The 11,896-nt window shown below is 32.8% G+C and overlaps 4 protein-coding genes across 4 annotated transcripts; 3 read left to right on the top strand and 1 right to left on the bottom strand.

Moving 5' to 3' along the window:
* Positions 1 to 1,628: 1,628 nt before the first annotated feature.
* On the top strand, positions 1,629 to 3,111 carry Tsp_05819 (BRICHOS domain protein). Its single transcript, XM_003380066.1, has 7 exons — positions 1,629 to 1,736; positions 1,949 to 2,029; positions 2,091 to 2,294; positions 2,359 to 2,514; positions 2,572 to 2,682; positions 2,758 to 2,932; positions 3,017 to 3,111. The coding sequence occupies exons 1-7, from the start codon at positions 1,629 to 1,631 to the stop codon at positions 3,109 to 3,111; spliced, it is 930 nt and encodes a 309-aa protein (XP_003380114.1).
* Positions 3,112 to 3,624: 513 nt separating this feature from the next.
* Positions 3,625 to 6,449, bottom strand: Tsp_05820 (glycogenin-1). Its single transcript, XM_003380065.1, has 8 exons — positions 6,307 to 6,449; positions 6,073 to 6,247; positions 5,840 to 6,002; positions 4,908 to 5,034; positions 4,677 to 4,842; positions 4,265 to 4,291; positions 4,008 to 4,058; positions 3,625 to 3,876 (listed from the first exon to the last, which is right to left on the bottom strand). Exons 1-8 carry the CDS (start codon positions 6,447 to 6,449, stop codon positions 3,625 to 3,627), a joined length of 1,104 nt encoding a protein of 367 aa, XP_003380113.1.
* A 732-nt stretch (positions 6,450 to 7,181) lies between these two features.
* Positions 7,182 to 7,653, top strand: Tsp_05821 (putative transmembrane transport protein). Its single transcript, XM_003380064.1, has 2 exons — positions 7,182 to 7,409; positions 7,567 to 7,653. Exons 1-2 carry the CDS (start codon positions 7,182 to 7,184, stop codon positions 7,651 to 7,653), a joined length of 315 nt encoding a protein of 104 aa, XP_003380112.1.
* A 3,669-nt stretch (positions 7,654 to 11,322) lies between these two features.
* Tsp_05822 (conserved hypothetical protein) lies at positions 11,323 to 11,888 on the top strand. Its single transcript, XM_003380063.1, has 3 exons — positions 11,323 to 11,346; positions 11,427 to 11,496; positions 11,563 to 11,888. Exons 1-3 carry the CDS (start codon positions 11,323 to 11,325, stop codon positions 11,886 to 11,888), a joined length of 420 nt encoding a protein of 139 aa, XP_003380111.1.
* Positions 11,889 to 11,896: the final 8 nt, after the last annotated feature.

Genomic DNA, 11,896 nt, shown 5'->3' with positions numbered 1-11,896 from the left:
AAAACACACTACGTATGTCTGAAAAATTTTCTAAAGTCAGAAAACCAAGTAGCTCAAATGAAGCTAATTTTAAGTGAAAAATTTGCGGGCAAGAGCTTGCTTAGGGTCAATTGATAGTGCATGCATGTTAGCTACTGCAAAGGTGATTTTCGAAAGACTATTTTTTAATAATAGATAAACAATGCGCACAAGGTGTATTTAATGAATTTTAATTGTACGGAAATTTGGCGTTTATTATGTCACCTATTATCTGATTTTGAGAATTCTTCATACAATATGTTGAGAAATTATGCTCAATATCGATTCTCAATTATATTGTTAGCTAACTAAAACTTAAAAATGATAAAACTGCCACTTACTGCTAAATTCGTCATCTTCTCATCGTTAACGTTCATTGTCTTTGGATGTTGATTGAAAAATTATTTTTCAGAAATTATTCCAAAAAATAATAATGAATAAAAAGCAAATTTAGTGTTTGGCATTTGATATTGGTTTTCAGTTAATTTTCCAATCAAAACGCACTGCTCTCATACACGGACGGTCTCAAACTAAAATTATGTCAATATGTCAATAAAGCAAACGACTTAACATGCAAATTTTTATTTCTTTCGTTTCTGCAAATAAATATGGCTACTGTAGATTTTTTATTGCTCTTTATTTACTTAATGTTTAATAAGTATAATAATCGCCGAATATTATATTTAAAGAAATAAGAGCACTGCATAGAAGAAAATGACAAATACTGACCAGCATTAGCTCAGCAGGAGAGAGAGAGAGACCGAGAGAGAACAACTGATAGTAGGACAGACGAAGACAGACGGGAAAATGACGAAGAAAAGAAGGCTTCGCAGATTTTTAGGCCGTACCAGAAATAAGAATTGACTAATCAAATTGCGCATTAGCCACTGAGAGTTCTCTCAGCAGTTAGTTAGCCTTTGTCTAATGGCGCGAAATCAATTTTTCACTTACTGAATTGCATTGCAATATTGAACGTCGGTAATTAAATTTTTAATATTTTGTTATTTCTGTGTACAATGTACAGCTTTATGTTTTATTAGATGATCAACAGAATTTGTTTATTCTTTATCTAAAAATATTAGATCCTGATTTTCAATTTAGAATACTGTTGATGTGTACACATTTGCCATTAAGAGAGCGTGTAAGCTGGTGAATTCGGTAGTCCTCTGCGTTAGCAGTTTGCTGTGCTGTCAGTGTTTTGCATTCACTCCAGTTGATTCTTTTTGAACTTTGCAGCGGTATTAAACAACGCTGGAGCTACCGTACATCGGGCGTGTTTTTTATGTTTGGTTTCAGCTTTTCATTCGATGACAAAAGCAGCTTTTACGGTTTCACTTTTTCATATTTTCGAAGAGTATTTTGATCAGTAGCAAGCCATTCAGCAATGATGTAGTTCATTGCATATTTTCAGTAACCTTTTGTTAATTTTTGACGGTTTTTGATGGTAAAATATTTTTTCATCTTCACTTCAATATCGTTTTTGTTTGACGACGAATGAATTGAATACATGTAGTCTTTCTGTGTTGTTGTTGTATATTTTCTTCGCTTCGTCATATTGTTTTTTGCTGTTAGTTAATTACTGTAGTTAGCATTTTCGCTGAGAAGCGTTGATGAGCATTTGCGTTTCATGTTGCGGTTTCTGTTCAGTTTCGCTTGAAATTTTGCAAGGACATCATGTGACCGATTTTGTCGAGCTTGAAATGCTCTCTCAGTTGCGCGTTCGTTGTTTTATGGAAACCGATTGATATATTATTGCAGTCAAGCTGAAGAAACAATGAACAACAACAACAAGTGAAGCTTGAAAAAATTTCCATTTTCATTTCCACTTATTTTTGCTCGCTGTCTCGCTTTCCAAAAATTTACTTTTCGCCTTGATGTTGTTCTATTCAAAAATTAATATATATATATATAATTGTGAATTATTCTTTAGCGTCCAGATTGTTGTTGGTACGAAATCATGACCATTCCCACAAAAGTTGAAGATCAAAGTAAAAAGGCACCGTTGGAAAGCGTAAGTGAATGGCGGCATTGCTCCAATAATAAATTTCATTTTTTAATTCTTAATTCTTTAGGATGTTGTTTTCCAGACTGACGGCACTTTCAACGCGGAAATGCCACCGTCGGCAAATTTGAATCATCCAATTCTGGTGAGCCGTTACATGGCTTGGCGTCGAGCCAGAATTCTCTACTTGGTCTGCTTGACTTCGCTGATTCTTTGGCTTCTGCTTACGACAATCCTTGGCACGTTGCTTCTCTACCGTTACATGGAACGTCGGGTACTGTGTTTCTGTGGTTTTCTGCTTCAAACAAACTGTTCGTTCATTGAAATAACTTTTTCAGCCAATGTTTTCCGCTTCGTGTTTTACCGAAATTGCAGATACACCGTACATGCTTGCACAGCATGTTGAAGTGGACAAAAGTGGTATGGTTGAAAAAATTGATGTTCCATCGTTCGGTATGAATCGTCCTGCAGTGGTCATTCACGATTTCAGAAAAGTATGTATATAATGGAAATGGGAATTTGTGAGTGAAAATAAGTTTTTCGAATCTCAGAATCTGACCATGATCAAAGACCTCGTGGGTAACAAGTGCTTTTTGAAATCGCTCGACTACCAACGTGTGGCTCCGCCGAAAAATTTGATCGATTTCATCAGCAAACTTCGAGTACATTCGAGACTAAGCTGATTTTCTTTCCTTTTCTTCCTTGTTTTCTATCTTCTTCATATTATTCAATTAAAGGATGGGTATTACGAACCGAAATCATCAATGATTCGTGAAAATTATCGTATCCACTTGCCGGCAATCACCGCTGAGCAGCTTGCAGCATTAGCTTCCAATAGTATCCTCGAAGCATGCGTCGATCTTCCAACTTACTATCTGGTCAAAGTGACACCACCGTCTCGACGTATGCGTCGTAAGTAGTATTCTTTCTTTCTTTGCGACCAACGTGACAACTACCGCCTTGGTATATATATTTCAATTTTTAACCAACCCATAGGCTCGGCCAACCCTGACTGTATCCATGAACCGTACAGCTATTTCAACGGCCGTGATGCTGTGATGACTCATAACGTGATTCTTTGCGCCCAGTGAAAAACGAAAGAAATTTTTTGCGTTCAGGCAATTTTTGTTCATCTAGTTTTCTTTTTATCATTCATATTGCACGATTTAATTATTTACTTTGTTAAAAACGTATTCTTCGTGGAGAAACGTGTCTAAAAATTCAATTCATTTCAATTTAGTTAGTTATTATGAATAAAAATAATACATGTGTGTAAAATAAATTGAGAGCTAAAAGATCTCCTGATCTGCCTTCATGCATGGTATCCAACTGCATAAAGTAATAAAATGGAAAAAATCAAAATATTCGTGAAATCAAAAACAAACCAACCGATAAAGCAGCAGTTAAATGTGATAAGCGGTTTTTTTTCTAATACCAACTGGACGACGTTTCTCTACTGTTTCGAAAAATTGTCCGAACTGAGAAAAGCTGAAGAAGAAGAAGAAAAAAAGAAGAACATTTGAAAAGAATGAATGGATGAATGTTTCTGATTTTTGGTTATTTTGCATTCTGCAACTGTCTTGCGAGCTTCCTCTGACGTCGGATCATGTTGTCTGCTTAAAACCGCACTGCTTTGTTGCACACATTTTCCGTTGTTGTTGTTGTTGTTGTTGTTCATGTTGTGGATGGTCACTAGCTTCGTAGTTTATCTTTTCGCCATTGATTGTCTCTTCGAGCCGTTTTTGTATATTTTCCCACGAATCGCGTCCAGTATAGTCGACAATTCCTTCTTCCCATGCTCGCTGTCTGTCTGCATCACTAACAGCAGCTGGCATTTGTTTCCGCAAAATTTCAGCCTAAAGTTTCCATAAAATTTTTTAACCATGTGATGATCACTGTATATATTCCAGTTTTATTAATTTTATCATCCAGACAAGCACAAACTTTATCATACTACTAAAAAAGGCTACAGCTATAAGCTACTTACACCATAGAGCGCTTTGATGCGTTCCATACAGACACCGATACGATTGGAAAGCTTTAAAAAAAACGTTTTCATACAAGCAGTTTAGTAATACTAAAGATAAAGCGAGCAATAATGTTAGCAAAATAAACTAGCTACACACACTTCCAATACTAATAATAATAATAATAATAATAATAATAATAACAGTACATCACTCGAAGTATAAGAGAGAATGTTTACAGTGTGCAATTTTTTTTGATTCATCTTAAACTAATTACACATCCCTCTTCCCCTCCTCCCCCCGTCTACAATAATTTTCAAAAAAAATTATTTTTCACAATTTAGTAAACTGTCGCAAAAATAGTTTATTACGAAATATTTTAAACAACCGTACAAATAAATAATCAAGATCAATTTAAAAACTTGCTTTTTTAACAAATTTAAATTCACTTTAAACAAATTAAATTTTTAATTCAATTTCAATCCTACAGCTTATAAAGAAAACTTAAATAAATAAATAATGAAAATGATTAATATTAAACCTTAACAAAAAGTTTAGCTATTGTTTATCCGAACAACGGTCATTTTCATTCAGAAGCGACAAACAGAATGGTTGGTTATGTCACACAACAGTCAAATCGACGTACAGAAAAGGAAATTAAAAAAGGAGAAAAAAATACCATCACATACGTATTCAGGATGAAGAGTTGGTAGCACGTTAGAACTGAAAATTGAAAACCAAGTTTTCAAAAATTCCATTTCCAAAGCAGCGCCCAACTGCGGATCTTTGGAACCGAGCAAATTCCAAGGCTTCTGTTGACCAATAAAATGAACAATTTTCACGTCGCCCATGAATCTGAAGAAAATGAAAATTTCAAACAGCGCGAAAAGCAAAATTTAAAATCCGCAATAAATCAATACCGCTTCAAAGCAGCTATATATGTATACAGTGCACTAGAAGCTGTATTGTACGTGTATGGCAAACGGTGAGAGGGCCCTTTCAATCTCCATTCGCTGAAGAACGAATTCAGCAGACCTTGATCAGCTCCTTAAGAATGCCAATTGTTCATCATAACACCTCTGTCCAAACAGTTCATGCACGCCAACATGCAAAAACCAATATAAATTACTGACATACAAAATACAGTAAGAAAAAAAAATCTCACTCAGCAAACAAATCTTACATAATTATATAATTTAAAGTAAAAGACCCTAAATGCACCGGATAATAAAGAGAAAGATGAATAGAATAAAATTTTGAAAAAAAAGTTTGAAAAATTTATTACTGCTTTGAAAAGCATGGAACAGCAGATTTGAATTTTTTTTTCAACATTATGCATTAACGCTCAAACAAATTGGATTGTAAAAATTCGTCAAATTCCTCTTTACCAACGTCACTGAATAAAATTATTAAATCGAATTACAATCTTACACGTAAACATCAAAGCAGAGGGAAAAATTCATCAAAGTAAAGCTGTTGAAATTTCAATTCCAACCCACGAAGCAAAAATAATAAAAATTTAAATAAAAAAATAAAGAAAATAATTACTCCATACTCTCTTTAAAAAGCTAAAAATAACCATACTTTTCCAATTGATCAAATATAGCATTGTCGAACAACGCTTCTCAGAGCATCATCATTTACGTAAACTAACTAACTACGCATCGCCTTTTTGTTGTTTTCACACTTTAATATTTTGCTTTTTGATTTTTAAAATGCCAAAGTGGATAATTCGAAAACCCGAAATGAATATAATATATTTAACATCACAAGTTATGTGAATAAAAAACAAAATTTAAATTATTAAATGATTGATTATTAAAATTGAAAAAATAAAACAAGAAACACTTACCATCAAAACTGCCCTGTTCAACGCCAAGCTTGACCAAATTTTGGTATGTCTCGTTTGAAGGAACAAAGACAAACACGCCAGAATTGAAAATATCCGGCCAGCCAATGTCCGGAGCTGCCGATAATTCCGGATAATCGAAAAGATCGTCACACTGCTGTAGCACCTTGAATTTAAAAAGAAGTGGATTAAAAAACAAACAAATAAATAAATAAATAAATAAATAAGATACTCACGAGACAATCCGCATCAAGGAAAACGCATTTTTTGTACTGAGTCAATTTCCAGCAGTTCAATTTGGTGAAGGTGACACCAAGGTCGGGTCGTTGAATCAACGCCAGATTACTTTCGTCGCCACTGTCCATCACGTCCACTTGAGTGACCGAGTCGAACACGTTTCCAAGACTGCGTCTTGAAACAATCAACAACGTAAAAAATCAATCCCATTTTCTTATGAATAAAAATTGTACCGCATCTCTTGGGTGACTGACGTGGTCACCATGCAGTGAAGTTTTCGTGAAGTGCCAACTCGTCGCAAACTGTGACCAAGCACAAGTGCTCCAAGTGTGTAAGAGTCGTTGGTGGCCAGCGTTACCCATGCTTCTTCGTCCATTTCTAAATCAAGAAGAAAAAATTAATAATAATAATAATATATTGTTTATAATTAAAGCTAGAAGAAGAAAAAGCAACAGCAAAGAAAGTTTGCTCCAATAAACAACGCATTCCTTATAACAATATTATAAACTATATAAAGTGCTCGATCGAGTGTACGATGATGATGATGAAGTGGGGAATAACGCTTGCCAAGAAAACAAAAGTTTCAAGATTCAAGAAACAGCAGCTGCTTCTTCAGTAGGCAAATCACGTTGTGCCAATGGAGTCGATTAATTGAAGCAGGCCTGCTGCTGCCTACAAAGAATAAACCCAAAGCTGCTGCTGCTGCCAGCTTGGTTGTTGTCTCCGCATTATTTCCTTCAACCACGGTCGAACAAATCAACAAAATCAAATACGTTTTTCTCTTTTTTTTTAAAAATTAGCGCATTCCTCAAATTCTACTATTTTCAACTGATCGATAAAAAAATTCAAAAAAAATAACCAAACAAATAAATAAATCATACGCGATTAACTTAGAATGAAATGGACGTGAATTTAAATAAAAAGTGAGCTCAAAATCGATTCGCATGCACAAAAAGCAAAACTGAAAATAGCAAGCCAAAAATGAAAACAAAACAAAAAAAAACTAAGCAATCTCATCCCCACTTGAAAAGAAATGCACTGAACTAAACAACTGAAAGTGTGTAAAGTCAATAAATTAATCGTTTAATGATGATAAACTAGGCAAGTTATGACAACCAGCTGTTCAGAACTAATTCCACAAGAGCAACAACAACAAGCTGGCACTTTCAACGAACAACTATTAAATTTACCCATCTATATATCTGTTCATCTGTTGTCTGTAGATATCTACATGTCTGCATGGTTGAGAAGCAGAAAGTTGAAAAACAGATCAAATTCCATAATGGGATTTGCATTTATTCCAACACTCTACGGCATATTTTATTTATCAGTGCTAGTAAAATTTAATCAATCACACCCAGTAGATTTTCTTTCACGTCAACGCAACTGAATCTTTCTTTGTTTTAATATAAAAAAACAAATGTTAGAAATAAAAATTAAAAATTTAAACAAACAAAGAATTCGATTAATCGATAAAATGAGCAATTGAACAGAAATATTTCGACAAAATTTTACAACAACTACCTGATCGACTGATGACGACAACAGGTTCGCACCATATGCGCACCAACAACAGTTAAGCAAATTGCACTTTACAGTAGAGTAAAATAAAATCAAGCACACCAAACATAAATAGCGATGAAAAATAAAGTCGCACCTTCGATGGTATAAACTTGGTTTTATAATTCAATTCAACGCGAATAACCAAATAAATAAATAAATAAATAAAATACTTGCAAAAAATTTACAATGTCTAATATTTTCAACAAAAAAAAAATTCATTTTCGCAAATATTAAAAGAAAAAAAGATGAATATATAAATACAATGTTGAAGAACTTTGACGTAAACAAAATTATTAAAATACACAGTAAAGTTAGTCAATGAAAGCTATGAAAATGAAGTCAACAAAGTAGCAGTGATGAAAGTACGAGAGAGGAATTTTCATGCAAACCCAATATAGAAACTAATAATTATCTGCAAAGACAACAACAACATATATCACATAGCAACACATTCTTTTTCTGCTTGACCTGTTCGCAGATGAAGCAACTGATGCATCAGATAATGGAAAAAAAAGATAAGTTCAACAAGAAATATTTATTATTTATATTATAGATTATTTAAATAAAAACATGTAAATTTTCAAAATAAACTACAAACTGATACATATATTTTAAAATCATTACATTAAAAGAAATGTAACAAAAAGAGTTACAGATATGATAATTTTTCTTAAAAAACAAAACAACTTATAGTAAAATAAATAATTTTTGAAATAAAATGAAAAAACATTCGCTTTAAACACGTAAACGTGTTGATCTTTTGAAGCACCAGAAAGAAGCCAAATGAATAAAATATATAAATAAATGCAAACTATCAAAATATCAGTGAACTGCTGTTTGCCTAATGCTTAATGCATTGATACAGATCGACAGATTGAATTAACTTTTGCCTGATGAATATCTAATACAATTTGTTTACCATGTGCAATTGGCCAAAAATAGTTGAATTGAACAATAAACATATTCTGCTTAAATAATAATAACAATAATAATAAACGGACGAATCGATACAAACTGGTTGAAAAAATTATACATAATTCATTTATAAATTACTTTTTTTTATATGACAAATTATAATTTTACAAACAAACAAACAACGTGAAAAAAATAGACCAATTAAATTACAGTGGTGAAAGCGAAACGGAAAGTGATTTGTCGTTTGCAGCCCAATTTCGAGATCCAGAAAACAAAAGAAACAGCACACCACTACACCAAGATGAATTGCTGACGTGCTGAACAATTTTCACCAGCTGACTGACGAAAAATATATTATTTGAAATAAAAAGGAAATATCACTTCATCATCTTTGCTGAATTTGAAATTGTTTGCTTATTTCCAACGCAACTTCATTTTACAACTACTACTGCTGCTACAAAACAAGCATATATATATATATATACGTATATTATACACGTTGATAATTGCATGTATGGGATTAAATGAAGATGGAATAAGTTCTTCATGCGGATGGAGAATTATTAATTTCTAGAAGTTTGTGATGAATTGGGAGTTGCGCGTTCAACGTTCCAACACGCACAACAAGAATATGCACACTAAAACTGGTTAACAGCAGAACAACTCACTTCAAGTGAAACTTTCAAACACAACAAAATCATAGCAATTGCACAGCACAGACAAATAAAACAGAAGAAAACAAGTATTATTTAAAAAAAGCAGAAGAAAAAAAAAGATATACAACTACAAGCTGCATCTTAATTCTCATCATCATCACCACCACCATCACCATCAACAATAACAACAACGAGAAAGAGAAAATTTCAATCGATTCTCGCTTTATGCACAGCACAAACAACGCTTTAACATGAAAGTATGTGTGTGTATGTGGCGCTGTTGGCGGTAAGAAATTGGTTGGTGAAAATGCATTCCAACTGGCTGCACAAATAACGAATGCGCAATCTCAGCATCTTTATCAAATAGCATCGAGAAATCAAATTCACTTCTTCTTCTTCTAACTTTACACATACATACATACATACATATTCACATATAAATGGCAAAATAAATGAAATCATTTACATACAAATTACTTTTTAAAAAAATTCCAAAATTTGTGAAATACTTTACAGTATGACATTCATGCAATTATAAAATGTATAAATAATTAACACATATGTAATTTTTGAATAATGACGAGAATATAATTTTCGAATATTGAAAATTATTCATTTGCTTGATGATTAATGAAATTTATTCAAAGTATAGGTTTCGCAATGGTTTCAATCAAAACTGAAGCAATAAATAATAATACTTTTGTCATACTGCTAGCAGGCAAAAATATAAGAATGACCCAGCAGATAAGAAACAGAAATGTAAAATTATCTCAATTGTAATAATCATTACTCTGACGAAAAGATTTTACAAAGCAGAATTTAGATGAATTATTATCATTCCAACCTTACTCATGCTTACTCAACAGCAAAGCTAGTGAAACAATTCTTTCATAACATAACAACAAGAACAACAGTTCACTTGACGCAGAATCAAAACTGAATTAACTGAAAAATAAATATACGCGAGCTAATTTGACGAATGCTGAAAAATATCACTGAACCTACCTTTTCAAAATGATGATAAAGAAAATATGAAATGGAGAAGATAAACAAACAGAAAATGATTTACAAGTATCATTACAGTATCTTAACCAACAGCAATTTGATGATGCAATTAATCACTTGATCGACAGTCACGTAAACATCAATGTGCACTAAGGCATTAGTACTATTTTTATTGAATATATTACTTATTACTGACAGTTACAATCTACAAATAGATCAACTGGTACAGTTCAAAGTATCAGTTCAAATAAATCAAAAATTTTGCATACATATTATAGAAAATAAGTCACAGGTTGTCTAATCGTTTTGAAAGAAGTCGTCCAATTAATTAATCAATTACTTTTACATTTATAATTTGTCGAGTATCAAATGCACTGTTTCTTATTTAATTTTACTCTTTTTAAAATATTATTTTGAATTGCCCATTAGACAGTGAGGTATACTTCGATGATTCATCATTGTACATTACTGAAACAATAGTAAATATACGAGATGAATTTCAATTTCTATAAAAATTTTCAAATGCAACAAGCAATGGATTTTACAGTTGCTAAAAATCATAAAAATGAGATGATGAAATAACTTTCGTACATTCTTACCACCTGAAGATTATGTTAATATTAAAAATGACCCTATTTTTAATTTGATCAATGCTACTGCAATGTACAATGCTGTTTTGCAAAGCGCTCGGCTTCAGATATGAAGAACAATTAGGTCACCCGGACGATTATTAAGCTTAACAGAAAAATTTGCAGCTTCACATCTTCTGCTAACCCAGTTCAGATGAATTTGAACAATGAAAGCTTTCAACATAGCTGCACAGCTGAACGATGACAGGCATGCTTTTTCATCGTTCAGAACATCAAAACATCACATCTAACATAAGAGCCTTTGTAATATCAACAACAACAACAACAACAGTAATCAAAAGCTATAATCATTTGTCGTCACTATTTCCCTGTTTCATCGTGCAAAGCGATCAGTCTCATTACACAACAAATATCGACGCTTTTCTGATTTTTCTTATAAACAAGATTAACTATATTTATAACATATGCAAAATGAAAAAAGCTAAAATTCAAGAAAACCCTCATTTTCTTTCACTTTTAAATGAAGATTAAAAAACCAAAAATGGTAAGATGCATTATGATAACTGTTTTGCTGTTGTTTGCTTAATAAAAAAAAGTATTAATTGTTATGTGAATAATTTTTAGGTAGCCATTGGGCTGCTGATTCGAGTCGTCTATGCACTGAGATTCCTAATCGTCAAAACTTACGCAAAAGGTATGAATAATATTGTAAAAAACCAAAAAAAAGTACAAATAAAATAACTCTTACCGTTAAATAAAGCAGATGCCGGTTCGCTGTGCACAGCAGATGATGATTGTCCAGATCAGATGATCTGCTCGAACGGTTTCTGCATGCCTGCCATACCAACACGCAATCGATGTTATTCTGAACACCACTGCTCATACCAAGAACGATGTCGCTACCAAACATGCTGGACCATAATGTGTAAGGAAAATTGTTACATGTCAACTTCTTCAGATCAGATAAAAGAAATTACTGCATGCCAGTGTCAATTACAGACATGCAGTGCAGAAAAGATGCCGACTGTATTGCAAATCTCATCTGCAGATACGGTTTTTGCGACGTTGCAACTGGTAACTGAATAGATTTTCTC

Source organism: Trichinella spiralis, assembly GCF_000181795.1.
Source record: "Trichinella spiralis strain ISS 195 chromosome Unknown Scfld2, whole genome shotgun sequence".
Taxonomy (NCBI): Eukaryota; Metazoa; Nematoda; class Enoplea; order Trichinellida; family Trichinellidae; genus Trichinella; species Trichinella spiralis.
Note: the sequence above shows the minus strand (reverse complement) of the source record. Positions and strands in the feature narration are given on the sequence as shown.